Genomic DNA, 27,675 nt, shown 5'->3' with positions numbered 1-27,675 from the left:
TCGGCCCTGATGATAGATCCTGGCCTTGCCACATACCATACACAGTGCCCGCACCCCCACCCTCCGCCACACTCAATACAGTCTGTGCCCTCAGGACATTGCACCAGGGCAGTAGCATGGTGAGGTTAGCCAGATGATGGCCTTGAACTAAAGAGTGTGCGCCTAAAATGCACTTGTTTGAATAGTTTCTGCCTATGCCTTCAAGTCGCCTTTTTGGGAAAACCTAGTGACCGTTAAGAGTAAATGCAAACTAATTTGATTTTAATATCATATGTAGAGCTGTATTATATGAACCAAATGCTAGTCTGTTAAGCAATAGCTACACTTATTTTTTCAAGACAATGGATGGTTTAAAGAGAGTCATCTATAGAAATTGGTAGTGGCGTCAGTTATGCATTGTAACCATCAAGAAAGTTCAGTTGATGAAGTGTAGAGGAGTGATGGAGGTTGTCACACATCGGTTGTGTACATGCTCCTTTTTCTTTCACTTTAGTTTCCACGGGCTCCCTTGCTCAGCAGTATGCGCACCCTAACGCTACCCTGCACCCACATACTCCACACCCTCAGCCTTCAGCTACCCCCACTGGACAGCAGCAAAGCCAACATGGTGGAAGTCATCCTGCACCCAGTCCTGTTCAGGTAAGGGCAACTCAGAGGTCTGCATGGAGTGGCTTCCTCATCCTAGTATCTGAATGCTTTTTTCAGGTGCCAGGTATCGCGTTGTTAGAACACATGGCATGTCCACCCTCGTGAGGATGGATACAGCTGTGCCCCTAGGGTGGTGGTTTTAAGAATCACATTTAAAGGCCAGGCGCAGTGGCTCACGCCTGTAATCCCAGCACTTTGGGAGGCCGAGGCGGGAAGATCACGAGGTCAGGAGATCGAGACCATCCTGGTGAACACTGCAACTCCATCTCTAATAAAAATACAAAAAAATTAGCTGGGTGTGGTGGCGGGCGCCTGTAGTCCCAGCTACTCGGGAGGCTGAGGAAGGAGAATGGCATGAACCCGGGAGGCGGAGCTTGCAGTGAGCAGAGATCATGCCACTGCACTCTAGCTTGGGCAACAGAGCGAGACTGTCTCAAAAAAATAAAAAATTTAAAAAACGAAAGAATCACATTTAAGATACATGTTGATAATGAGGTGATTGGATAAGCTCTGGAAACTTGCATTATGAAAAATCAAATTTAACATAAAGTTCATAAGGCAAATTCCTATTTGCTTGGGACTTTTAAATTTTAATTTTTAAGGTTTATGTGATGAGGTTATTTTCCTATGAGCTTCTTGAATTATGTTTGCTAATGGAGGCAGTTAAAGATGTCTTTGATGTCTATCAGTTCCCTGGGGCAGTAGTCTTGTTTGACTTTAGTATGCTCAGAAGTTTTTAACTGCCAGGCTGAGAATCAGGCTTCTGTACCCCAGAAAGGAGTGTCCAGATGGGAGGCACCTCCAGCCTTGCTCTTATCACCCTGTACATTCCCCTGTACCCCTCATCATAGGCCCACATGTGCAAAGCTTAGCTTTGTGAGTATCCCTTGGCTGCTTTTCATTAAAGAAGTTTTCCTCTCCATTCTTTCCTGTCGCTTTGCAGCACCATCAGCACCAGGCCGCCCAGGCTCTCCATCTGGCCAGTCCACAGCAGCAGTCAGCCATTTACCACGCGGGGCTTGCGCCAACTCCACCCTCCATGACACCTGCCTCCAACACGCAGTCGCCACAGAATAGTTTCCCAGCAGCACAACAGACCGTCTTTACGATCCATCCTTCTCACGTTCAGCCGGCGTATACCAACCCACCCCACATGGCCCACGTACCTCAGGTAAACCAGCTTTAGCCAACTTTCTGTGAAGGCCAAGTCGAATGTGAAGGTTATCAGTAAGCAGCTAGAGGCTCTCCCAGCTAGGAAACCCTGTGTGTCATGCCATTTGCCTGTCTCCCTTTTCCTCTCAAATACACGTGATCTGGCCCTAAGGGAATGTTTGTGTGGTTTTGTCATGGGATCAGTGAAGGTGCTGACTGGTCAGTCCTTTAGTTTTCCAACTGAGACCTTAAAAATATCTTTGACTATGGAATGCAACCCAGTCCTTCTTTCCTTTCTGTGTCTGCTTTGCTACGTCTGTATAGCCTCACTACTATATATATGTATACATATATATCCCCCCTACACACTTACCTTGGAAGCCAGGCAGGGATGATGGCCTTCACAGAGTCTCAGCTCTCCGAGGTGACTACCGGGGCCTGTCAACTTGATTGTTACTCACATGAGTTCCAGACACATCTCTCCAATTGTTTTCCCTGGTTATCCATATATCTGCTTTGACCATAAGTTGTACTCTTGAGAGGGCTTGGCCTTGGACATTGGTGCAGTGTAACTAGAAGCTGGAAGCACCCAGGTGGTCCCATTTTTCTTTAAGAGCAGCCCTGGAAGCACTTTGGAGCTCACCTCCAGTGTACGCTGCTACAGGTGAAAGGTGTGCTTGCCATCTCAGTGGTTGCTGTCTGCATCAGCTGCTGACAAAGGTCCCTGCACTCCAGGGCCCAGGGGATTGTCTTAATGAGGAGAAGGAGCTGCACTGAAGTTGGGCTCTAACGCTGGCCTTGAGGCCCTCCCTGGGGCTGTTACGGGTGAATTGGCTGTATTAGATGTCTCTGCTACTTTCATAACAGAACTCTCTGAGGCGGGTCTAAGTGAGACCTGCCACAATGAATTCCATTTCCTGTTAAATAGTGCGCCAGTGAGGCTCTGGCAAGGTGTGGGCTAGAGATGCGACTCAGTTGGATCTATCTCTCAGAAGGCTACCTTGTAAGTAGAGTTCCACAGCTCTAGGAAGTTTGGGCGTCCTCACCCTGCAAAGTTTAGGTTCTGTGGTGTAGCGCACTGCAGTTGATTTGCTTTTTGATAGTGGGGAGGGAAGCCGGTTTGGTCCGTGTGGGCCAGCGTGGTTTGGTGGAGTCAGCTTCATAAGAGCTGGGGTCCTGTACGTGTCTAGCAGAGGCTGGTGGCTAAGTAGGCATGTGAACTTACATGTAAGTCAGGGATCCCTAAAACCTCTGTTTTTGTGCTGAAAGAGCAAAAAGGTTAACACAGGGATGCTCAAATATGCCATGTGCCCATTTGAATATGTGAGAGTAAAAACGGCATTTCATCCAAGGCTTATCGTAGTCTAGAACAGTGCACAGTGTGGGAAAAAGGAAACAAGGGCTCTTCCTGGCCCTGCCAACCCCCTGCAGAGCTGGAATCCAGCTGTTTGGGCTGACTAAAATCACCTTTCCAACTTGACAGTGAGTGAGACCAGGTTGAACTTGGTACAGAGACACTGGGCTGGCCCAGATGACTTCAGGTTACTCCTTTCCATCTCACTGGAGCCGTTAAAAACTCCAACTCCTCCTCCTCCTCCTGCTCCATCAGCATATCTCTGAGAGAGTCACGGGGGCCTAAGAGTCTCTTTTCACTGCCTGGTGAGCAGACCAGAAGCAGAGGGAGAGAGGCAAATGAACAGAGGTCCAAGTAATTCACATACTGGACTGGGACAGTCTCTGCTTATTAATGTAGTAATCTGCTTTCCTATTTGAAAGGGATGTTATCTGCAAAACTACCTCAGGCCCCACATGGCAGCCTGATTCTGAAGCATCATTGAATCTTGTATGATATTAAGTTGAGAAAGCTGCCTTTGGATCCAGGGTCTAATCTTTGTGAAGATCTTACCCCATACGTAGAATACAGTGATCAGAAATGTCAAGGGTTAGGACAGCACAGCCCTGACTTCTACCCAGGCTCACTTGGTGCCTGCTCCCTGACCCTTGCAGGATCTGCCCAAAGGTGAAGCTCATCTTCAGGTCAATAGATAATCTACTAGAGATTGTCCCCAGAGAACACAACTGGGCCCTGAGGCCCACCGTTGCCGTTTCCTGAGAGTCCCAGCACAGTTGACATGTTGTTGAAGCCGGAGATGTTGCCTGTATGCGTAAAAGAGCTCTCTGTTTCAGGCTCATGTACAGTCAGGAATGGTTCCTTCTCATCCAACTGCCCATGCGCCAATGATGCTAATGACGACACAGCCACCCGGCGGTCCCCAGGCCGCCCTCGCTCAAAGTGCACTACAGCCCATTCCAGTCTCGACAACAGCGCATTTCCCCTATATGACGCACCCTTCAGGTGAGGCGTGTGTGTGCAGGGGCCGCCGGGGCACCCCAAAGCATTCTGCTCGCACAGGTGGAATGGCAGGCAGGGCCAGTGCTTCAAGCCCCGCATTCGAGAACTAGCAAGACCCGTCCAGGAGTGTGCACAGGAGGGACTGTGACGATCAGTTCAGCATCAGGGCCTGAGGCTTCCGGGAGCCGAGTCTGTGTGTGTTCTGATGGTATACAGGATTTGGCTTGATGAGAAGCAGCAGCAGCAGCAGCAGCATTCTGTGTAGCTGATGCATGCCTAGGACTCAGTTGGCCTTCCTTGTTATGATAGGCTGGACAGGGCAGTGTTTTCCTTCCTGAGTCCCAAAAGTCTGACATGTGGGGGGTTATTACCATGGCAGAGTTTGATTGTAGCTCTGGAGAAGATACTGCTGAGAAAGCGCTGTGAATGGACTGGCTTTGAGTGTAGCGTTAGCCCCAGCCCCTGACCAGGGGAGAGCGCCCTGTGATTGTGCTCTACTACTTGATGGCTGCCATGGCGATACTTCACAGTCTGACCTGTTATTCTGAAAGCAATACTGGTGCTTGGCTAGTATTTGGGGAGGGGGTTTGTTAAGGCCTTTTTTTCTACCCCATGAACAAGTCTTCTGGGAGTTTTATCTGAAGTGGTTTTACGTCTGACTGGTTTGTTTCTACCCACCCACCCAACCCTCCCCACTTTGGTGCAGATGGGAGGGGGGAAAAGTGAATTCAATTTTGAGTTTTGTTCAGCTAGCACGAGGATAGTTTACAATCATGTGCTGCAGAGACACTAGGCTGATGTGTGGTGTTGCCAGTTTTCTGTTTCAATGTTCGCTTTTCTTTTTACAGTACAAGCCCACCACCAACAGCAGTTGTAAGGCTGCCCTGGAGGAACCGAAAGGCCAAATTCCCTCCTCCCTTCTACTGCTTCTACCAACTGGAAGCACAGAAAACTAGAATTTCATTTATTTTGTTTTTAAAATACATATGTTGATTTCTTGTAACATCCAATAGGAATGCTAACAGTTCACTTGCAGTGGAAGATACTTGGACCGAGTAGAGGCATTTAGGAACTTGGGGGCTATTCCATAATTCCATATGCTGTTTCAGAGTCCCGCAGGTACCCCAGCTCTGCTTGCCGAAACTGGAAGTTATTTATTTTTTAATAACCCTTGAAAGTCATGAACACATCAGCTAGCAAAAGAAGTAACAAGAGTGATTCTTGCTGCTATTACTGCTAAAAAAAAAAAAAAAAAAAAAAAATCAAGACTTGGAACGCCCTTTTACTAAACTTGACAAAGGTTCAGTAAATTCTTACCGTCAAACTGACGGATTATTATTTATAAATCAAGTTTGATGAGGTGATCACTGTCTACAGTGGTTCAACTTTTAAGTTAAGGGAAAAACTTTTACTTTGTAGATAATATAAAATAAAAACTTAAAAAAAATTAAAAAATAAAAAAAGTTTTAAAAACTGATCAAGTTAGTAGTGTGTGTCTGTATAAGCAACTTCTTTGTAGGATACTTAATATCAAAGCAGGTGTGCTAAGGGTGCGTTTTGAATATCCCGGAAGGTAGCTGTCAAATGATTTTTCTTCTTCACCTTTAGTTCTGGTTCAAGGTATCTCTAGAAAAAGACAAGACTGAGCTATTCTCTTTGGTGGATTAGAGATCTGCTTCAGGAGGAGGAAGGTTGGCCAGAGTTGGGCAGCACTGAAATTCCACATCCTCGGGCTGACACCGATTCTGTAAGCTTCCTTTTTCATATCTCCTGAACCAAAATGAGTGAGCTGGAAGTTCCCAATTCGGGCATTTTCCTGTTTTACCAGTAGGGGGCAGGAGACACTCAGAAAAAAAATTGCAATAAAGAAATCCAGAGGGCATGAAGGCTGAAAAGATACAAAGATGTACAAAGCTGCTTATTGACATGGATGGATTCATAAGCATTTGTTAATATTCCCAGATTGCAACGGGGAGGACAAAGGGAAGAGCAAGTATTTGGGCAGGGCAAGGATTTTGTAGAGAGACCATGGTCTTAATAGAGCCTTTAAATATTGTGACAGCAAATTAAGATTCTGAAAACTTTTTAATTCACATATAGCAATTTGTACATTATAGCAAAATTTGCATTATTCAAGAATAAGTTACTTGTACAGTACATAAAATACATAAAAAATTGCCAAATACCTTCTGCCTATAATGATACAAGATGAATCCACTTTATGTTATCACAATGTGCTGTATATTCTAACCAAACACAAGATGTCAGATGTGTCCTTGTTAATATACTCGCAAGTTCCTCTAGCTTGTGGGAGATGTTAGAGCTAACACATTTGCAGTAAGGGACTTAGTCCTGAATAGAAAGCATGAAGGAATCTCAGGCAACCCTCAGGGAAGAGTCTCAGGCTTTGACTTTAGGTTAAGAAACTGTTATGTAAAAATAGTGTTCTCTGGCCCAAGATTTTAATGATTGCTATTCCTTTTTCCTACGGTCCAGAAATGATCAAAGGCAGAAGATTTATACCAGATAAAGCCATATGGATTGCTGGTCTAAAATTCAAGGCAGGTTAGTTGACTTAATTCTTTGGTGCTGGTGACTGTTAGTTTGTAAAAGTTCAATAAAGTCAGATGAAGGAAGTGATGGTGCCGGGAGCTGTCAAGCTGTACTGGTGGGGTCTGTAATTAGAGCTAACTGGAGGGATCATGATGTCTATTGTCCAGTTTGGTGCTGAGCCATGGCTCTTGGTAGAAGTTGCCGGCTGGGGCCTGTTCGGGACTGGAAGGAGAGTGTTGGGATGTGCTGTGCCTATGGTGGGCTAGCTGCAGCCAGTGGGGTGCCTGCCCCACACTGCTGCCCACCCCTTCATCAGTTGAGTCTGTTCCCACATAAAGAAAGGCGTTGGCTTAGTGTCACTTCTTCCTAGAGCCATGAGAGTTTTCTGTCAGCATGTATTCGAGCTGTCCTGGTAACTTGGACGGGAAGCAGTCTGGAGGTGGGTGCCTTCCAAATCTCTGCCACAGAATCTGAACTTGCACTTTGCAGCCTGTCAGAGCTGCTAAGTTTGCTCTACCTGGTGTGCCTCTTGGCACCACCTGAGAGATGTATGTAGAGAGGCTGCTAAGAAATGAGTGCCCCTGGCGTGAAGACATCATATCCCAGATGTTTAACTTCTGGCTGGAGGGAGGGAACTTAATTTGGTTCATTATCTACTGGGTACCTTTCCTGTGCGGAGGGGAGGACCAATGACTTTCCGTAATAAGCTTTCTCCTTTAAAAAACTTCAGACTATTAACTCTTTTGGTTCACACTAATTAGCATTCATTTTCCAGAGAAAGCTGCTTGACTTTGAGGAAATAAAGACAGGTGTCCTTAAAAATGGACTGCAAATCTGGATCAGTGTCAGGTCTGCTTTAGAGTCCATGAAATCACCCATGAGTGTTGGTACTAAAAGTGGTGTAGGCTGGGCGCGGTGGCTCACGCCTGTAATCCCAGCACTTTGGGAGGCCGAGGCGGGTGGATCACCTGAGGTCAGGCATTCGAGACCAGCCTGGCCAACATGGTGAAACCGTGTCTCTACTAAAAATACAAAATTAGCCAGGCGTGGTGGCTGGTGCTTGTAATCCCAGCTACTTGAGAGGTCGAGGCAGAATCGCTTGAACCAGGAAGGTGGAGGTTGCAGTGAGCCAAGATCGCACCACTGTACTCCAGCCCGGTTGACAAGAGTGAAACTCCGTCTCAAAACAAAGTGCAGAGGGGTTTGTTCCCCCACCCTCTGAAAGACCCCAAGAAAATTCTAGAAGCAAAAATTTGACCTCTTGGAATACAGAGACTAAGTATAAGTGGAAGGAACAGACCTAACCCTCCTCCCAGGCAGTCAGTCCTGTGAGTTTTAGGCCGAGGTTTCATTTTAGCCTCTGATTGATGTTATCTGTAAAGCTGATCTAAACTCCCAGTTTCCTAGAAGCCACTGCTGTGAGCCTGGGGGTTGTACTGAATGGCTCTGCTGGCACCTAACAGCAGCTGACTCCACTGTCACTGCCCCCTTGTTTCTGAGCCTCCAGACAGGTTCTGGGAGGAGCCAGCCCCCTATGAATTGTATCACTTGTATAGATAGATAGAGATCTGACTTCAGGACCTCCCTGGATGGTAGAGATTGTGTGTGCCCATGTGTGCATGGAGATATATTCTCAATCCAATGAAGCAGTAGCCAGCTAGAACAGAACACTGATTGTGGGCTATTAAAGGAGTTTCTCATTAGTTACGGCACCAGATTCCCAGCTTCCATTTTGGCTCAAAAAAAGGAGCCTAAAACCCACTTGTGGGATAAATTTAATAAGCCATTAGATGCTTGGAGGGCACTGAGCCAGCCTTGTTGCTGAAGGATTTACTAGAAAGGGCCTAGGAGTCCTTCTTCCCTTTTTGCTTATTCTTCCCCCAGCCCCAGTTAATTTAACTATCACTGTAAAACTGCTGTAAACCAGAATCCAGTTTTTTATTCATAAGGCACCAGGATAGAACTGTTCCTTGCCACCCTCCTATTTCAGTAATTGCCTGAATTTCCCTGAAAGGGTGACACACTTCACTTCTTGACATTTAGGAAGGACAGTGGCCACTCAGTGGCAGGTGACCATCCCGAGGATGCAGTATACAAGCCAGCATGCTGGCCCAGACTGTGAATTAGTCAGGTAGGGTTTGCATAGCTGTTTCTGACTACAAAAATAGCATGGGTGTTAGTTGAAACAGTGCACTGAAATAAAGCAATGGTTTAGTTTTGAACCTGAATCCTTTAAAGAAATTAGTCTGAGGTAAAATGTTTTATATCATTTTTGACCTTCAGCTTGTGCCTCTGACAGAGCTTTTGTCCTAAAGCTGAGAGCAGAAGCAGGATTAGATGTGGTCATCTGTGGTGTGGACACAGCAGACCTGCCACGTGGACTGACGGTAGATGAGAGAACCGCTTGTTAGTGTTCTGGGCTTCCTGATGACCCCCCCACCCGTAGAAAGTCTGTCATCTGCTGTGACAGTGTCAGTGAAAAAGAGAACAAGTTTCCACTGCCAGCTCTGGCCCTCACCCCAACTCCTTTCTCCAAGAGTAACGGGGACTGGGCATAGGGACCCCGGGCAGGAGCTAGCGGCATCCTCTAACAAGAACTACATCTGTAAACAATAAGGAGAAAGCCAGGTGATAGATGAAACTTACAGGAGGGCCCTTCAACAGGCCTAATAGAAGGGTCACGTCCAAACTGGCACGAGCAGTTAACAGTGTCCCTTAAATCTCTCTCTGGAAGGAAGGAAAGATCAATTACATTCACAAGTTCACACTTCTGCCTGTGCTCCTCAAAGGCAGCTGTTGAGGCCTGGAATTCCTCACTGGTCAGAGAGGTGTGTACTGATTGTCTATGGCCCGCAGGTGGCTCCGGGAGGATGCGTCCATTTCGTAGTCCGAGTCCCGGGCTCGATTCACAGGCTCATGCTCCAGGTGCCGCAGGCTGTTGGCCAGTTCTTCGGGCGAAGGCACCAGGTGGAAGATCTGCTCAGGGGGTGAGGATCGCCCTGGGAGACCCTCTGGGCTGAGCCCCCGGGGACAGCCAGAAGAGCTAAGGTGGGGAAGGCCCAACTCTGAATCCCAGTGAGGAAGGGAGAAAGGGAACAGGACCGTGTTGCAGGAACCTAGGACAAGTGACCAAGAGAGACCACACCATCAGTCTTGAGGCAAGTGCTGACAGGACACAGAACAAGATACCTGTACCCCTGGGTCTGCAGCAAGCCTCTACCCAGTGCCAGCCACCCCCTTCAGCAAAGGGCAGTAGAGTCAGACCTGGTGGTTGAGAGACGACTACCACGTAGCTGGAGAGCCGGACGTCACAGGCGGCGCCGCACTCGAGTGGGATGGGCGAGCGCTGGAAGTGGTGGAGCATGTCCACGACCGAGGGAAAGTGGAGGTGCTGCACACGGCACTGGCCCCGCTCAGTCAGCGACAGGCGCAGGTGCTGTGGGAGGAGAGGATGGTGGGCTCGGGCTGTCCCTCTAGGACTCTGAACTCCAGTGGAGAGGGGTGGCACGGTCCTGCCTGCCCGGCCCCACCCCATACCTTGGCTATCCCCTGAAAGTTGAAAGTGAGCACATATTCCCCACGCCGCGTCTCACTCTGCCGCACCAGGAACACTCCATGAGCATCAGGGCCCTGCAGCTGAACCAGCTGAGCTGCTTTCACTCTGGAGATGGGGCCGTGGAACCAGGGGTAGCAGGACAGGAAATGGTCCGTCTTCTGACAGGCCGGGTCCAGCAGCCCCCCAGGAGAAGCACCTGTTAGATAAGATGGGTGATGGTGGTTGCAGCGGGCTACCTTATGTCCTGGGCTGAGTCTGGGTTCCAGCATACCCAGAAGACAATGGCCTAGCCATTGGTTTACTCACCCTGGTTAAGGGAATCTGTGCTGCCCCTTGGGGAGCTGGACGTGCTAGGCTCTAGGGCTGAGGGAATATGCATCTCTGCTTCTGTACTCTCCAGCCTGCTGGAGAAGAGGCTGAGGTTAAGGATCTGGGCAGGTCAGGGGTGGTAGCAGCAAAGGTCGTGCCAGGGACGAGGGCCCAGGACCTCACCCTCGGCCTGTGCACTCCGAGAGCTCAGCCATCCATGAATTCAGCTGCTGCTCGTCTCCCACCTCAAAGATGATGTCTGTCCGGTCCTTCACCTGGCAGGGAGGAAGGGAACAGGGTTGGGTCTGATGTATATGTATTCGTATTGCCCCAGGGTGTGAAAAGCCTTGTCACTCACCTTCAGCACAAAGGTGTAAAAGTTGTCAGGCATCTCAAGGCGTGTGCACCGCCGGACCTCCTGGATGCTGGAGCAAGCTGCTTGTAGCTTGGGCCTTGAACTCTATGAGACCAAGATGGGATACTCAAGGCTTGTTCCTGATGCTCTTTCTTCCAGCCAGGCCTGAGTTTGTCTATAGTCTCCCCAGGAGTCCCCCTTTTAGAGAGAGTATCCATGGTGTTGCTGTGCAGGCTCTGAGCCTGTAGTGAGGTCCACAGTGCCTTCCCCTAGCCTCCTGAACACCATTCACACTGAGATCCCAAGAAGCATGTGCTGGCAGAAGGCCAGCCCTCCCAGCCCATTGGACCTGGTCCTGGGGACATTCCCACTCTGCCATGTGTCTGACATCGTTTCTCTTCCCACTGGTGAGCAAAGAGCTCCCTGCCCAGCCAGGCGATAGCAGCTGCTGACCGTCTCATCACACCAAGCCCAAAGGGGCAGAGCCTAGCATGGCTAGCCCAAGTTAAAGCCACCGTAAAACCACAAAATCTTGGCCCTGGACCTTCCCAGGACACCCGGCACATAGGGCTACAGGGTGGATAGGAGTTAGCCACTGTTCCTTTGCTGGCAGGAACTCTGCTCCCAGGTCTCAACTGACCCTGCAGATGCTTCCTGTGCTGGGGCACTGTGCAGCCAAGGAGCCAGCTGCTTCTGGTTGGGAATCTGCTCAGGAGGGGGTTTGCCCCTCCCCTTCCTCTTGTGACAAGACTGAAAAGATGGCCGAAAGAAGAAAAGGGGAGAAAGAGATGAGAAGGAATGGACAGAAGTGGCCCCACTGGGCCCCCTCCATTCAGGTGTTCCTGGAAAATACTACAGCCCCTAACAAACTGGGAACAGGGGGATGGAAAGCAGAGGCAGGCCCAAAGGATGTTCCAGCAACCATGGCTTCAGGTGATCCGACCTTCACACCTCAGCCCAAAAGGGCATACCTTGGACTAGAGCTGCTAGTGCTGTTGAATTGACCCCCAAAACCAGATGCTTAACCTTGCTTTAGACACAGAGGTACCAGGTACCTCTGTTGGAAGGAAGGACCATGACCCAGTGGCCTGGCCACCTCCTTTATCCCCGCTTTCCCACGTGCAGGAGAGTCAGTGAACAGTGAGGTAAGAGGGCAGCCTGGCAGGAGCAGGATGGCCACCTGGGCCCTTCCAGCAGGTCTCCTGGGAGCTCCCGGGCCTGCTCTGGTTGGCGGACACAACAGGCTGGGGGAGAGTAATGACGGCAGGAACGACCAACACTGGCCACAGCTTACTGCGGCCTCTCACTAGAAAGCTGCGTGACTAGAAAATTCCAGCCTGAAGTGACCAGCACCAGCCAGGGCACTTTCACCTCCTACTCCCAGAGGTCCAGCAGCCAGGACAGGGCAGGCAGAGTGAGGCCTCGCATGGCATCCACACGGGCACTGGACACAGTGCAGTGTGCAGGGATTGGGGCCTCTGTGCTCTTGCCCATTTTCACAGCCAGCCAGCCCTGCAGAGCCTTCATTTCCTGTCTGCAAGATTGGTAAGGTGCGAGTGGCCACTTCCTTCTGCTACTTTTCCAGTTGGCCCTGCCTGGCCCCAACCCTCCCCACTGGCTGCAGGCCTTAAGGATCACTGGGAGGATGTAGGCCAGGCCTGGAGGGGAACGGGCCTGGTCTCCCTTTCAGTTCCGCTCCAGGCCTAGTCCCCAGTGTCAGTGCTGAGATTAACCAGCAGAGCCGCCGGTTTCACTCTGACTCTGGCCCTTGCAAGCCAGCTCCACCCCCAGCAGCTGAGGAACTGCTGAGCAGGCAGGCAGTGGTGAAAAGAGGATTCCCCTCCTCACCCACAGCCAGCCTGGCTGCCACCTGCCTGCTGGCTGAGCACAACCCAGGGGTTCTTCCCCGACTCCCCACAGCAGCCGGTGAGAGCTGCCCAGGCCTAGAGCCACAATCTCAACCCAAGCCTGCCAAGTATCAGAGCCGGGGTCCACCACTAAGCTACCCGGTGGTGTGGGTGTCCTATGCCAGAGGCTCCAGCCAGGTTGCAGCGTGTGGGCACATGGGGGCAGGATAACCCCTGCTGCAGCCGAAACCTCAGCCTGGACAGCTCAGGCTGTGGCCACTGCAGGGAAGGAGCACCAGATGCCCATCTGATTAAGCTATATGGGGGGATGGGTGATGGGGGAGACAAGCTCAAACCTGGGGGCTGTGTCAGCAGCTGTGGGGGCTTTAGGTTCCCTCCTCTCACGTGCCCGCTATTCCACCTCCCTCAAAAGTCAAGCCAGACCAGCAACAGCTGCTCCCTGGACCCAGCTTAGGCTGTACTGTGGTTGGGTGATCAAAGTGGCCAAATCATTTCAGGTATTTGTGGTTTGAACAGGAGAATGTCACCCACCACATCCTGCAGCGTCTATTTCTGGGGAGCAAGTCTTCTCCATTCCCAGCATCTAAACAGATGGCTTTTGTTTGTTATGGCCACTGTGGCTCCAGTGGGAATAATCTCTTTCTTTGCTCTGGCTGCTAGGAATCTCAAAGTCAAAGATGCAGGCCAGCTCCAACACTACCCCAACAGTAGGACTTGTATTTATTTCAACAGCTAACTTTATCCCAGATGTTATAGTTCTTTTACCTTCTAGGGTTTTTTGTTTTTTGAGACAGAGTCTCACTCTGTTGCCCATGCTGGAGTGCAGTAGCATGATCTCGGCTCACTGCAACCTCCACCTCCTGAGTTCAAGCGATTCTCCTGCCTCAGCCTCCACAGTAGCTGGGATTACAGGTGCCTGCCACCACACCCAGCTAATTTTTGTATTTTTAGTAGAGATGGGGTTTCACCATGTTGGTTGGCCAGGTTGGTCTCGAACTCCTGACATCAGGTGATCCGCCTGCCTTGGCCTCCCAAAGTGCTGGGATTTCAGGCATGAGCCACTACGCCGGGCCCTACCCTCTAGGTTTTAAGATTCAGTCCTGACCCTGCCACTTCCTATACAACCCCGGACAAGGGGTTCAGCTCTCCATGCCTTAGTTGTCATCTGTAAGTCAGCTCATTTTTTCACAAGGTGAGCTAACACAAGCAAAAGGCCTGACTCGCACAGCTGTTGTTAACAGGCTGGTGAGTAAGGCCTGCTTGGGTCCCACTACAGTACTGACAGCATGACAGTCCCCTCTGAGTGGCCCAAGCCACTGGGTACACCCCCAGCTTCTCTCAGCCTTACAGAACTATTGTCCCATTTTGTCACATGCTCCCTTACCATCCTGCAATAAATTCCACGTAATATAACCAACATACTACCCTAACGTATAATTACAAGACAGGGACAACAAAGGAATGTCACTTAGCCGAAATAAAACGTGCTTCAGTGCAACTGCAGACAACACAACCAACTACTCGGCTGCTTCTGAGTTTGTTGTGAAAAGAAGGCCAAGAACATAAGGGAGCCAAAGGGCTGGGGAGCCAGGAAAGCCAGCCTGGTTCCAGATCTACCCAGGGCCCACATGGAAATGCAGTCCCAGGCTCCCTTCAAATGGCCCTGTGCTGTGATCAGTCCCCCTGCAAAGGTCTCTGAGCCACGGTCCCCTCATCTGAGAAGTGGGGATGAAACACCAGCCTCGTGAGGGCACGCAGCTCTCCCTGACTCCCACCTACCTGAGGATCCCTCCTTCTCCCACCTGGCTGTTCAGCCCGCCTGGAGGGAATGTGACGGGCTGGAGGCAACAGACCCTTCCTCTCTAGGCCTCATTTGCCCTCATGCTGTCACCTGGAAACTCTTGCTACCTACTGCTCCTTCTGTGTGCTGAGGGACAGGGGATCTGCCTTGGCACAAACGTTTATAGGGCCAGGATGGTCCTTCTAGAGTCTTCCGAGGTACTGGGCCACACCCCACCCTGCCAGGTCCTCACAACCACCTTCAGTGGGGTCTGTTACTGGCTTTGCCCTGAGGCATCCAGCAGACTGGCTGGCCAGGCTCTCATGGAGCTTCCACGTTAGCAAGGGCTGAGACAGGCAAGTGGGGGCAGGGCGGGGCTGGACACACCAGTCAAAGGCCAGAGCCCTGGTGGCGTGACCACACCTACGTGGAGAGCAAGGCTGATGGCATGGCCTCCCCTGGTGAGAGAGCAGGAAGAGGCACAGGTGAGCCTGCCACAGCAGCCCCCAGAAGCCACCATGGGGCTTCAAGGCTGTGGGAATCAGCTTGAGCTTTTTCTAAGGTGGGGAAGCTCATAATAGGAGCAGGCCTGCTGGCTGTCCCCCTCCTCCTGGGATGCTGGAGGGCAGGACACAGGGCAGCATCTGACACACCCCAGCAGCAAAGGCCTGGCCCAGACCAGCCTTGGGAAGAGACCGCCCACCCCTGGGAACCCCCCCAGGCCACACTAGCTCCCTGGTGGTCTTATCTTCCCCAGGGCCTTTGAGCCCACATTCATCTGTGTACAGCAGCAGTGGGACAGACCTCCGTCAACCCTCCAGCACCAGCCATGCCTCTGCCACACCTATGCCCTCCAAGAGGCATCTGGCGGCCTGGGCCTAGCTCTGCAGGTGGTTAGAAGAGCCCTAGCTCTACCACTTACTACCTTTGAAACCTTGGGCAGGACACTAACTGGAGATTCAGTTTGCTTTCAGTAATTAATAGGGGGCCCGTAAGCAGGTCCTGTTGACCTTCTTACTGGAGGAGGAGAGGGAGGGGGGTCTGAAAAGGCACAGCAAATTCCAGATCCTGTCCTAGATGGCTGAATCCCTCATGCTGCCAGGATGGATGAATGGATGAATGAGCATTATTATGGAAAATACTTAATCCAAGCTTATTGTCTGATATCAAAAAGTTAACCTACTTGGGAAGCTGAGGCAGGAGAATCACTTGAACCTGGGAGGCAGAGGTTGCAGTGAGCCAAGATCACACCACTGTACTCTAGACTGGTCGACAGAGTGAGACCCTGTCTTAAAAAAAAAAAAAAAAAAAAATTCCTTGCCTCCTTCCAAAAATGATTTTAGTCAGGTTAGAGACACCCAGAAAGAGCTGGGAGGGAGACAGCTGCTACAACACAGACAAGAGTCCCTCTTGCGACAGATTTGTCTCTGAGCTTCCTGGCAGCCAGTGCAAAGGATTCTCCGAGAGAGGACAGTCATTTGTGGACAGAGAATGCTGCTGCTTAGCTCCATTAAAGACTCTGAGAAGTCCTGCAGCAGAGAAACCTATTGAACCCATGCATTACCCAGACTCTGACCTCTTTCACAGACCTTATTACCATCCCAAGGTAATACGGGATTGAGGTGAGGAAGGTCCTCACCTTGCACACTCTCCTTAAACATGGTGCCTCTCAGCCATTCGCTGGGGTGGGCAGCATCAAGACTGAGCCTAGTTGCTAAAAGCCACCCAGTATCCTGCCCAGAAATCCCTCAGGGCTGCAGAACCATGCAGCAACTCCACCACCCTGAGGTTTGGGATACTCAGTCCTGCGCTTGAGTCCCAACTCTGTCTTCTCTTCCATGGATAAGTGACTCACCTCTCCTAGCCTCAGTTTCCAATGTTTTTTGTTTTTGTTTTTTTAAAGAGATAGGGTCTTGCTCTGTGGCCCAGGCTGGCTCACTGCAGCCTCAAACTCCTGGGGGCTCAAGTGAGCCTCCTGCCTTGGCCTCTCAGGTAGCTGAGATTACAGACACATGCCACCACATGTGGCTGATTATTTTTTTGTAGAGATAGAGATAGAATCTCGCTATGTTGTCCAGGCTGGTCTTAAACTCCTGGCTCAAGTGATCCTTCTGCCTCGGCCTCCCAAAATGAGTCTCCACGCATGTGTGTGTGTGTATTTTGTTTTTGAGGCAGGGTCCCTCTCTGGTGTGTGTGTGTGTGTTTTGTTTTTGAGGCAGAGTCCCTCTCTGGGGTGTGTGTGTGTGTGTGTGTGTGTGTGTGTGTTTTGTTTTTGAGGCAGTCCTTCTCTGTTGCCCAGGCTAGAGTATAGTGGCACATACTAGCTCACTGCAGCCTTGACCTTCTGGGCTCAAGCAAGAGTCTGCATTTTCTAAGATGGGATAATAATGCCACTATCCTCCCCTGAGAATATGAGCATAGTGTGTGCAAAAGAGCTCCCAGGGGGTATGGAAGGATCTCGGGAATGGTAAGGCAGGGAGGAGCACAGGGCCTTAGGAGCTCAGCCTTAAGAGAGACTTGAGAGCAAAGAAGGCCCCTCCCTGAGCAGCCCTCCTGAGTTGTCACTCCCCTGCTCCCATGCACCAGAGGCTCAAGAAGGCCTCCCTCTTCCTTTTCCATCTTTGGGTCTTGGCCAGGCACAGAGAAAGGGGCAGTAGTGTTTGCTGAATATTCTCCAAAGTGGCGATGGAGAAAAAGGCACTGGAGGTTAAGGGAATAGCAAGAGCCAACACCCAGAGGGCAGAAGGCACAGCCCCAGGCTAGAAGACAACAGGGGCTTGACTGTGGCTGGAAATGATGCTCACAGACCCCACGCCACCCTTTAGTGAGCATCTGCTCTGTGCCAGGCATTGGAGCCTGGGTGGCCCACCAGCGGTTTCCACATTGTGGAATTCACAGGCTGGCAACATTTTTCAAAGTTTTCCAAGAGGAAGTCACAGAAATGAGCATCACACCATCAAGGACACGACGAAACCAAGTAGGAAGGTCATGGTTCCAGAGCAAAAGACAACCCTGGGCATCATGGACAGTGAGATTTATGAAGGAGACGACTCACCACCCTGCCCTGGGCCATCTCCGTGCAAGGAGCAGTATGTGTGAGCCTCACGTGGCCCTCCTGTGCCTTCACCCACTTCACAGATGAGAAGGCTCAAGAGACCTCCAAGGGGGAGTGAACACAGCACAGGGTGCTTCTATGACCTGCTGGCACAGGACATCTGGAAGGGAGTTTGCAATCTGCATTTTAACATGGGCCCTGGGTGGATCTGAAACCCACCGGCATCTGAGCTGGCTGGGGTCTGAGGGAGGTCAAGAGAGCTGGGCAGGGAGGCCTCTGTCCCCCATCTTCTCCCAGATGCCAGGGAGCCACAGAAGACTTGCAGGAGAGGAGGCACAGCCCATCCCTCAAAGGCAGAAAGTGGTGGATGCTGGGAGCCGAGCAGCCAGGATTCCAGTCCCAGACAACTGCTGGGGGAAAAGGGGGTATTCTCAAGGAGACCCCAGTGAGGAGAGAGGAGCCAGGCTAGAAAAGTGTGACACCTGGGCCTTCTGGGAGTTGGGCAGCATCAAAAACTGCCATCTGTCCCATCAGAGTATACCCAAGTCTGTCCAGAATTAGCTACTTCCACCCCCACCACGCTGCTCCAGCCTACCCTCCTCTGCTCAAAATTCCCCTGCAGCTACAGGAGGCTGAAGCAGGGAGGTCAAGGCTGCCGTGAACTATGATGGTGCCACTGCACTCCGGCCTCGACAACAGAGCAAAATCCCATCTCAAAAGAAACTCCCGGCTGGGCGCAGTGGCTCACACCTGCAATCCCAGCACTTTGGGAGGCCGAGGCGGGCAGATCACAAGGTCAGGAGCTCAAGACTAGCCTGGCCAATATGGTGAAACCCTGTCTCTATTAAAAATACAAAAATTAGGCCAGGTGCGGTGGCTCACACCTGTAATCCCAGCACGTTGGGAGGCCGAGGCAGGCAGATCACCTGAGGTCAGAAGTTAGAGACCAGACCCACCAACATGGAGAAACTCTGTCTCTACTAAAAATACAAAATTAGCCAGGTGTGGTGACACATGCCTGTAATCCCAGCTGCTCGGGAGGCTGAGGCAGGAGAATCGCTTGAACCCGGGAGGCAGAGGTTGTGGTGAGCCAAGATCGTGCCATTGCACTCCAGCCTGGGCAACAAAAGCGAAACTCCATCTCACACACACAAAAAAAAATACAAAAACTAGTCGGGCATGGTGGCAGGTGCCTGTAGTCCCAGCTACTTGGGAGGCTGAGGCAGGAGAATCACTTGAACCCGGGAGGCAGAGGTTGCAGTGAGCCAAGATTGTGCCACTGCACTGCACTGCAGCCTGGGCGACAGAGCAAGACTGTCTCAAAAAAAAAACAAAAAAACAAAAAAAACCTCCCCTGTGGTCCCCACCTGAGAGACCCCTGTTACCTCCTCAGCCTCTTGGGCCTCCCTCCCTCACTCTGATCCAGCCACACTGGCCTCCACTCTTCAGTGTGCCAGGTGCGCTCGGGGCCTGTGCCCTCAGAGAGGCAGCTGCCCCCACAGCTTCACAAATACGACTGCTTCTCAAAGTGTCATCTCCTCAGGGAGGCCCTCCCTGACCGCAGTATCTAAATCCCTAGTCGCAGAAGCCCCTTCACTTCCTTCCCTGCCTGTTGTCCTATAAGCTGGTCTTGCGCATTCCTTGATGCAGGTCTCTGCCGTGACTTGGCTTTGCTCACGTGGTGTCCTTGGCCACGAGCCAGTGCCTGCTAGGTGGTGGGTGCTCAACATTCATCATAAGCCTTTTGCTGGCCAAGCATCCTTTGTGCTGGGTAACGGGGGGCATAGGGGAGGATGGCCCCTACTGCCATCCCCCACCCCAGTGAAGACCATGAGTGATAGGGATGCTACAAGCCAGTGCTCTCAGGGCTGGGGTGGGCCTCCCAGGGCCCCTCCAGCTGGCCAGGGAAGAGGGCAGGCTGAAAGGCAGGGTCAAGTGTGTCAGTCCCCTGACCTCCCCACAAGGGCACCATCAGGAGCCCCCATGCTACAGACTCTGGGAGGCAAAATCATGCAGTGCCCCAGCCATGAGTAAGAGTCAAGTGGAGCCAGGGCTCCAATCCTCATCTGCCCACCCCCAGCCCCCCCAACACCTGGTCTCCAGCCGCCTTCCCACCCACACCTTCTCCTGCCACCCAGCCCCTGCATTTGTGATGCCCTGCCTGACCCAAACTGCATGTCCCAGCAGAGAGAACCTCCTCTCCTCCAGGGAGCCTTCCCTGACCACTAAGTCATGATTAGTGCAATTCCTGTGCCTCTCCCTCAGCACTGAGCTTATCGGACCGGCCATTGTTTCCTGATGACGCAGCTGCCTCCACCATCTGACTGGGAGAGTTCCTCTTGGGGTTGGGGTGGGCACCAAACCTTGCTGCCAGCTGAGGCCCAGCCCTGGGGCAGGCCCAGAGGAGGTACTTGGAGGGTTTGCCGGGTGGATGGATGGATGAGCACTTGGGTAGGTACCTGAGACCCCCAAGCTCTCAAGTGCCTGGGAAGCAGAAGGAGGTATGGGGTATGATGGGTGATCTCAGCCCCCTTTTCCCCAGCTCCTTGGGGGGCAAACTGAAGGCAATGAGCCAGTTCCAGCGACTGAATCAGTGTGGGAACTATAGGCCACAGGGCGCTTCTCTGCTATGCCCCCCACCAGGACCCCAAGCCCAGGCTCTCAAGTGCCAAGCCCGGCCCCTCCTTCACAGACCCTTCAAATGCCGGGCCCCGAGCAAATCACTTTGGCCCGCTGTGCTTCAGTTTCCTCACCTGTAAAATGGGGATGATAATGGGACCCACTCCTTGGACTTGTGCAAGTGAGCCTGCCTGCTGCCCTGAACGCCCAGTGGGCCCATTCCACAGGGCAGCGGCTCCTAGACCCCCACCACCCTGTTCATTATGGGCCAGATCCCCCCTTGGTCTGCACCCTGCTGCCTCAGGTGCCCTTTCCCCACAGGGGAGGAGGAAAGAGAAGAGAGAAGCTTCCAGAAAAGCCACATGGCTTCCAGAAAAGCCCTTTCCTGGCAAGAGCCCCCCAGTGCCAGAAACAGAAACCTCCCCAGCCAGAAACGTCTCCCTGCTTTCCAGACATTTGAGGGCTTTGGGGGTCCCAGGCCCCTACCCAAGTGCTCATTCATCCGTCACCCAGCAAACCCTCCAAGCACCTCCTCTAGGCCCGACCCAGGGCTGGGCCCCCACTGGGAGCAAGGCTTGGGTGCCCACCCCAACCCTGAGAGGAATTCTCCCAGTCAGATGGTGGAGGCAGAGACAGACATGCTGAGTGTGACACCCCCAAATATAGAATCCCTGTTCAGAGTCAGATCCCCCCTCCAGGCAGGTGGCACCCCAGCTCACACTGAGTGACTGAGTGTGGTATGGGCAACAGGACACACACCAGCCTGCTTTTCCCGTGTATGTGTGTGGCGGGAGGGAGCAGGGGAAGTGATTAGCCAGAGATGCTGGGACAGACAGGACTTGGGGACCTGTCTAAATCCCCACCCAGAGTGAATTCCCCTCAGTTCCCATCATGGTCCTCCTGCATGTCAGAGAATCACAGGGACACAGACACAAAGACCCCTCTCAAAGAGACAGCGACCACCCCCCCAACATAGAATCATGATGGCAAGGTCACAGAGCCCCTTTCAGATGCTAGAGTGGCCTCCCTACAGTGACAGACACCCAGAGGAAGACCTTCACGCAGGGAAAGACAGCCCCCACCACACCTGCTTCCAGACGAGCCCAGAGTCCCCAGCAGCGACATGGTCCCCTCCTCAGATATGGGTGCCAACTCCACCAGGTGGTAAAGGGTGGAGGGGCCAGTTAGACATGGCCCCTGCAGCCTGCTGTGAGGATGGTGGGACACGTCCACTCTCAAGTCGGCCATGGTGGGGCTATGCGCAAGGCCTGGGGGCAGTGGCTTATGAGGGACGATGCCTGGAAAGCCCTACACTCCCTACCCCACAGTGGGCACCTTCCCCAGCGCTCTCATCCCAATACATGGACAGGAAGTCCAGGCCCCATCCAGCCCACCTGGCTGGGAGGAATGTCCTGGGATGGGCCTTGCAAGGAGCAGGATGGAAGGAGGGGAGCCACACCCCCAGGACCTTTTCCCTCCACGCCTTCACTCAAGCTGTGCCCTCCGCACAGGGCACCATTCTGGCCAAACCGCTGGGCTCTCAAGTGCCAAATAAGGACAAACAACTGTCAGGCACTGGGAGCTGCGCTGCAGTGACAGCCAGCGGACCAGCACACGGCACAGGGCATGAAGCAGCTTCCATCCACCTGCCCTATCCCCAGCAGGCCTGAGCCACTTCTGAGGACAAGATGGCATCTCTGGGCAGTGCTCAGCTCCATACACGGCAGGGCCACCAGATCCCACTCCAGGCCTGGTCCCAGCACCTCCCCTGCTGCATGCCAGCTGCCATCAGCCCACGCCTCGCACGACCACATCCTGCTCCCAGCTGTCCCCATAGGAATCCTTCCTGCCCCCACTGTGGCCAGCCTGGCTAAGCCCAGCACCCCTGCCCTTGGCCACACCTTTTTCAGGTGACACCTTCTGCTCCTTGCCACCACAAGGCCATGGATGCCCCAAACCATGAGTGCCAGGCTGTGCTCCCAGACAGAAGGGAGAGCAAGCAGCTCCCTTGGCAGGGAGGGGGCGAGCCCAGCTCCCTGCAGTGGGTGGGGGTTGTTCACGCCTGTAATGAGCACTTTGGGAGGTCAAGATGGGCAGATCACTTGAGGTCAGGAGTTCGAGATGAGCCTGGCCAACATGGTGAAACCCTGCCTCTACTAAAAATTCAAAAATTAGCCAGGCGTGGTGGTGCATGTGTAGTCCCAGCTACTCAGGAGGCTGAGGCACGAGAATCACCTAAACCTGGGAGGCGGAGGTTGCAGTGAGCCGAGATCGACTGCACTCCAGCCTGGGCTACTTCAAGACGCCCTCTCAAAAACAAAACACCAGTGAGGACTGTAGCCAGGCCCCGCATCTGTGACAATCACGGAGGGTATCCTGGGGCCCCAGGGCTGGGTCTACCGTAGCACACACCAGTGGGGCCAGGTCCCCAGGCTTGAATGGGGCACCGACAGCCCAACCCCCTGCCACAAAGCCAGGACCAGCTCGGGGAAGCCCCGGCCAAGCATCTGCTCTGCACCGGGTGTGGGTGGAAAAAGATGTGGTTAAGAAACAACAAAAAACCTCTGTCGCCCATCTCGGGTCGGGGGAGTGCACCAGAGGAGAGGGGACTCGTCACCACCAAGATCCCCAAAGCCCCAGACAACGGTAGCTACTGCCTGCCTTCGAAGAACGATGATTCAGAAGAAGAGGTGAGAGCAAGGGCTTCTGGGGCAGAGGGGCTCCCAGCCAACTGGCACAGCCAGGCCAGGTCCTCCTCCAGCCACAGCACAGCACCGGGAATCCCATGTCCTTCTGAGCTCCACCCGGCATGGACTCTCATTACTAACATTTTAGCTCCTGTTTACTGAACGTTTACCATGTTACAGGCCTTGACAGCCTCTCACTGACATCACAAAACAACAGGAAATCACACCAGCCACACATAACAAAAGCCAGCTGGATTAAATAATTAAAAGTGAAAAAGGAAACCAAGACAGAACTAGAATAAAACCTAAGTAATTATTTATCTGATCCTGGGTGGGGAAAGGCCTTTCTAAGGTAAAAAAGCAAAGAATAAAACCATAAAGATCACTGGATTTTACTGCCTGGAACTTGCAAACCCCCATAGGTCAAGAATGCAGGAACAAAATTGAAAAGTCAAATCAGAAACTAGGGAAATATTTGCAACATGGGACAGAGCTAATATCCATGCCATGTAGTGTTCACAAATCAAGAAAAAGGCAAGCAGTGCGGGAGACAAACATGCTGAGTAAATAGCCTGATAAATCACAAGAAATGTGTATGACCAAGGAACAGAAAGAGAAACAGTCGAACTCCACGGGGACAGAAAGATCAGTGGTTGCCAGGGGCTGGAGGTAGGGAGTTTTGGGACTGACTGCTCCAAGGTTTTTTTCTAGGGTGATAGAAATGTTCTGGATTAGATAGTGGTGATCATTGCACAGTTGTTTAAATATACTAAAAGCCAATGCATTGTACAATTTAAACAAGTGAATTTTATGGTATATGAATCATATCTCAACTTTTGACAAAGAGAAATGGTCAAACTTAGGATAGATAACCACTTTTCATCCAGAATGTGGCAAAGGTTTTTAAAATAATACCCAGTGCTGGCACCACTGGTGACAAGAAGAGATATGGGTATGACCTTTCTGGAAGGCTACTCAAAAATAATGTATCAAAAGAATAAGAAATGGCTATTAGGCAGATGAAAAGATGCTCAACACCATTTTCTACTGGGGAAATGCAAATCAAAACCACACTGAGGCTAAACCCGGTAGCTCACACCTGTAATCCCAGCATTTTGGGAGGCTGAGGTGGGAGGACTGCTTGAATCCAGGTGTTCCAGACCAGCCTGGGAAATATGGTGAAACCCTAGCTCTTCAAAAAACAAAAACAAAACAAAACAAAAAACCACATCACGTAGTGTGGTGAAAAACAAAAATTAGCTGAGTGTGGTCGTGTGTGCCTGTAATCCTAGCTACTGAAGAGGCTGAGGTGGGAGGATCACTTGAGCCCAGGAGTTTGAGGCTGCAGTGAGCTGAGATACTGCCACTGCACTCCAGCCTGGATGACAGAACAAGACCCCGTTTAAAACAAACAAACAAACAAACAAAAAAACACCACACTGAGAAACTACTTCACACCCTTTAAGATGGCTGGGATGGCTACACTCAAGAAGACAGATGATAACAAATATTGGCAAGGACGTGGAGAAACTGGAGTCCTCTCATGCAATGATGGTGGGAATATAAAATGGTACAGTTGCTTCAGAAAACAGGTTGGCAGTCATATTTATTTTATATATAGTCATATTTTTTTTTTTTTTTTTGAGTCAGAGTCTCTGCTTCCCAGGCTGGAGTGCAATGGCACGATCTTGGCTCGCTGCAGCCTCCACCTCCTGGGTTCAAGTGATTCTTCTGCCTCAGCCTCCTGAGTAACTGGGATTAAAGGCATCCACCAACAGGCCCAGCTAATTTTTGTATTTTTAGTAGAGACAGGGTTTCACCATGTTGGCCAGGCTGGTCTCAAACTCCTGACATCAAGTGATCCACCTGCCTTAGCCTCTCAAAGTGCTGGGATTACTGGCGTTAGCCACCATGCCCAGCTCAATGTAATTAAACATAGAATTACTATACACCCCAGCAATTCCACTCCTAGATGTATCCCAAGAGAAATGAAAACACAGATCCATACAAAAACTTGTCCACAAATGTTCATAGCAGCATTATTCATAACAGCCAGAAAATGGAGATAACCTGATGTTTATTAAGTGATAAACAAATAAGCAAAATGTGGCAAGTCCATACAATGGAGTATTTTTCAGTCATAAAAAGGAACAAAATACATGCTATAACCTCGGTGAACCTCGAAAACATGATGCTAAGTGAAGGGGAAGCCAGACACAAAAGGCTGCATAGTCTGATTCCACATATGTGAAATGTCCAGAATAGGCAAATCCCTGGAGACAGAAAGGAGATGAGTGGTTGCCAGGGGCTGGGGAGGGAAGTACGGGGAGTGACTGTTCATGGGTACAAGGTTTCCTTTTTTGATGACGAAAATGTTCTAAAATTAGATTATGGTGAGGGTTGCACAACTCTGTAAATATACTAAAAACCAATGAATTATACGCTTTACACAAGCAAATTTAATGGTTTGTAAATTATATCTCAATAAAGCTTTGAGAGCAAGAATGGATCAGAAGTGCTCATAAAAGCCTTGACCCAGCACTCCCCTTCTAAGAACTGAGCAGAAGAAAATCATCAGAAGTGGGAGCCAAGACTGACTTAAGGTGTTCATCCCAGGGTCATCTTATACCAGCAAAAAAGTTAGAAATGGGCTGGGCGCAGTGGCTGTAATCCCAGCACTTTGGGAGGCTGAGGCAGGCAGCTCACCTGAGGTCAAGAGTTTGAGACCAGCCTGGCCAACATGGTGAAACCCCATCTCCACTAAAAATACAAAAATTAGCCGGGTGTGGTGGCACATGCCTGTAATCCTGGCTACTCGGGAGGCTGAGGCACGAGAATCGCTTGAACCTAGGAAGTGGGGAAAAAAAAAAAAAAGAATACAGAAAAATGTTCAGGACACAAAGTGAAAAAAGCAGGTGACCAAATAGTATGAGGAATGCCAGGCCCGCAAAGGCTGAAGTTTTTGTCCACAAGCTCTTGCCTACAAGGGGCTCCAGACAGAATTGTGCAAAAAGTAATCCCTTCCCAGCAATTGCTGAAGGAATTGGAATTTGGAGGCGGAGGCAAAGTTAAAGACAGAGAAGAGGCTGGGTGCGGTGGTGGCTCACGCCTGTAATCCCAGAACTTTGGGAGACCTAGGTGGGAGGATTGCTTGAGCCTAGGAGTTTAAGACCAGCCTAGGCAACATAGTGAGACTTTGTCTCTACAAAAAAACTTAAAAATTAGCAGGGCATGGTGTTCTGCTAATGTCTATGCTAACAGCAGCATTAAATAGTCCCAGCTACTTGGGAGGCTAAGGTGGGAAGATCACCTTGAGCCCAGGAGATTGAGGATGCAATGAGCTGACATGGCACCACTGCTCTCCAGTCTGGGGGACAGAGCAGTGTCCCCCAGTCTCAAAAACAAAAATGACAATAATTACATCTACCAAAATGGAAATGCTGGTTCTCTCTGGGTAGTAAGATTGTGGGAGGTTTTTCTGGTACTGTTTTTTTTTTTTTCTTTAAATAGTTTCTGCCATGAGCTTTATTAATTGAAAAGGCAAAATAAAAAACATTAGGAACTTAGACATGGAGGCCCTCGGCAGGTTAGAGACAGTTTCCTAGATTACATGGGGTACCCAGATGAAGACAGGGCAGGGCCCCCTTCCAGGTGGTTCCCTAGAGAGCGGTTTCTCTCTCCTCCTACAGTGGTACCCCTGTGTATAGAGCTGAGGTTGGGGTTCGAGTCAGGCATGGGGTGGAGGGTCCCAGGCAGCAGCCACAGCGAGGGAGGTCCAGAGGCCAGGTGGCCCTTAATCGCCCCTATGTACGCTGTCACCCAGTGGTTCCAGAGGCCAAACAGTGGGCGGGGGCCACAGCCTCCTCCTCAACTCAGAGGGGAGATAGGAAAAAGGGGGTATGGGGCCCCAGAAAGGAAGCTGAGGTGGCCCCTCCTGCACTGGGAGAGGAAGCCCCCCCGCCCCAGCATTCGGAGACCTCTTCTAGCGCATTCAGTTTCCTTTTCCATTCACAAAGAACTGGGTGGGGGATTTCCAGCAGCGCCAGTGGGGCCAGCCAGGGGTTGCTGTGGGGAGCAGCCAGGCTGCTGCCCATCCCGGGGAGGGACCCTGGGGACCCACCTGTGGGATCTGGTGGCCTCCTTCCCCTTTTTCCGCCCTTCAGGGTAGGAACACATCATGCCAGCTCCTCCCTGGGCCTGCAATTGGCTCAAAACAACCCACTAAGGCAAGTGCTGGCATCCCATTTTCTGTAATGAGCCACTGAGACTCAGAGAGGCCAAGTTCTTGGCCCAGAGCCACACAGCAAGGATACAAAAGCCAAGATCTGAACCTGACCCTGTCCATCTGCCCTTCTCCAGCATCCACCCTTTGCCCCTGGACCCTGACCCTGAACCTCCAAGCCCACAGCCCTGACCCCACAATGGTCTCATCTCAACACCAGCCCCTCAAACAAACAAAACAAAAAAATACCACACCAACTTCCAAGAAGCCAGTAAGAGCAGCCAGGCCTGGTGAGCAGGACGGGGCAGGGATGAACGATAATAACTTAATTACCCCCCTTGTTGGATTCAGGGCACTTTCTAGGCTGTGGATTCGCAGAATTTGAGCTGAAAGGAAGCGCCCCGATACCATCTGCCCCGGTGGTTTCAGCGCGGTCGGGGGTTTCTTCTAAGCGGCAAAGCACTTTTTCAAAAACGATTTTGCATGGAACCCCAATAAGGGGGCAGATGGGGCGGCAG

The 27,675-nt window shown here is 51.4% G+C and overlaps 2 protein-coding genes across 34 annotated transcripts in view; one reads left to right on the top strand and one right to left on the bottom strand.

Moving 5' to 3' along the window:
* ATXN2 (ataxin 2) overlaps positions 1–5,630 on the top strand; it is a 149,340-nt gene extending 143,710 nt beyond the window's left edge. For 15 of the 29 annotated variants that reach the window (XM_063614417.1, XM_063614414.1, XM_063614416.1 and 12 more), the window contains 4 exons: positions 494–639; positions 1,592–1,819; positions 3,988–4,156; positions 5,002–5,630. In XM_063614417.1, coding sequence (XP_063470487.1) covers positions 494–639; positions 1,592–1,819; positions 3,988–4,156; positions 5,002–5,030 — 572 coding nt within the window. In that variant the 3' untranslated portion in view covers positions 5,031–5,630. Of the gene's footprint in view, positions 1–493; positions 640–1,591; positions 1,820–2,728; positions 2,804–3,987; positions 4,157–5,001 lie in introns of all 29 variants that reach the window. The other 14 variants (XM_063614410.1, XM_063614406.1, XM_063614409.1 and 11 more) reach the window with 2 other exon arrangements.
* A 589-nt stretch (positions 5,631–6,219) lies between these two features.
* Positions 6,220–27,675, bottom strand: part of SH2B3 (SH2B adaptor protein 3) — a 47,784-nt gene continuing 26,328 nt past the window's right edge. For 2 of the 5 annotated variants that reach the window (XM_063614481.1, XM_055238709.1), the window contains exons 3-8: positions 10,930–11,031; positions 10,755–10,846; positions 10,569–10,666; positions 10,244–10,458; positions 9,971–10,142; positions 6,220–9,822 (exon numbers count right to left, since the gene is read on the bottom strand). In XM_063614481.1, coding sequence (XP_063470551.1) covers positions 9,527–9,822; positions 9,971–10,142; positions 10,244–10,458; positions 10,569–10,666; positions 10,755–10,846; positions 10,930–11,031 — 975 coding nt within the window. In that variant the 3' untranslated portion in view covers positions 6,220–9,526. Of the gene's footprint in view, positions 9,823–9,970; positions 10,143–10,243; positions 10,459–10,568; positions 10,667–10,754; positions 10,847–10,929; positions 11,032–22,909; positions 24,465–27,675 lie in introns of those variants that run through there. The other 3 variants (XM_063614482.1, XM_055238710.1, XM_055238711.2) reach the window with 2 other exon arrangements.

Source organism: Symphalangus syndactylus, chromosome 13 (genome assembly GCF_028878055.3).
Source record: "Symphalangus syndactylus isolate Jambi chromosome 13, NHGRI_mSymSyn1-v2.1_pri, whole genome shotgun sequence".
Lineage (NCBI taxonomy): Eukaryota > Metazoa > Chordata > Mammalia > Primates > Hylobatidae > Symphalangus > Symphalangus syndactylus.
This window is presented reverse-complemented; position numbering and strand designations above follow the sequence as displayed.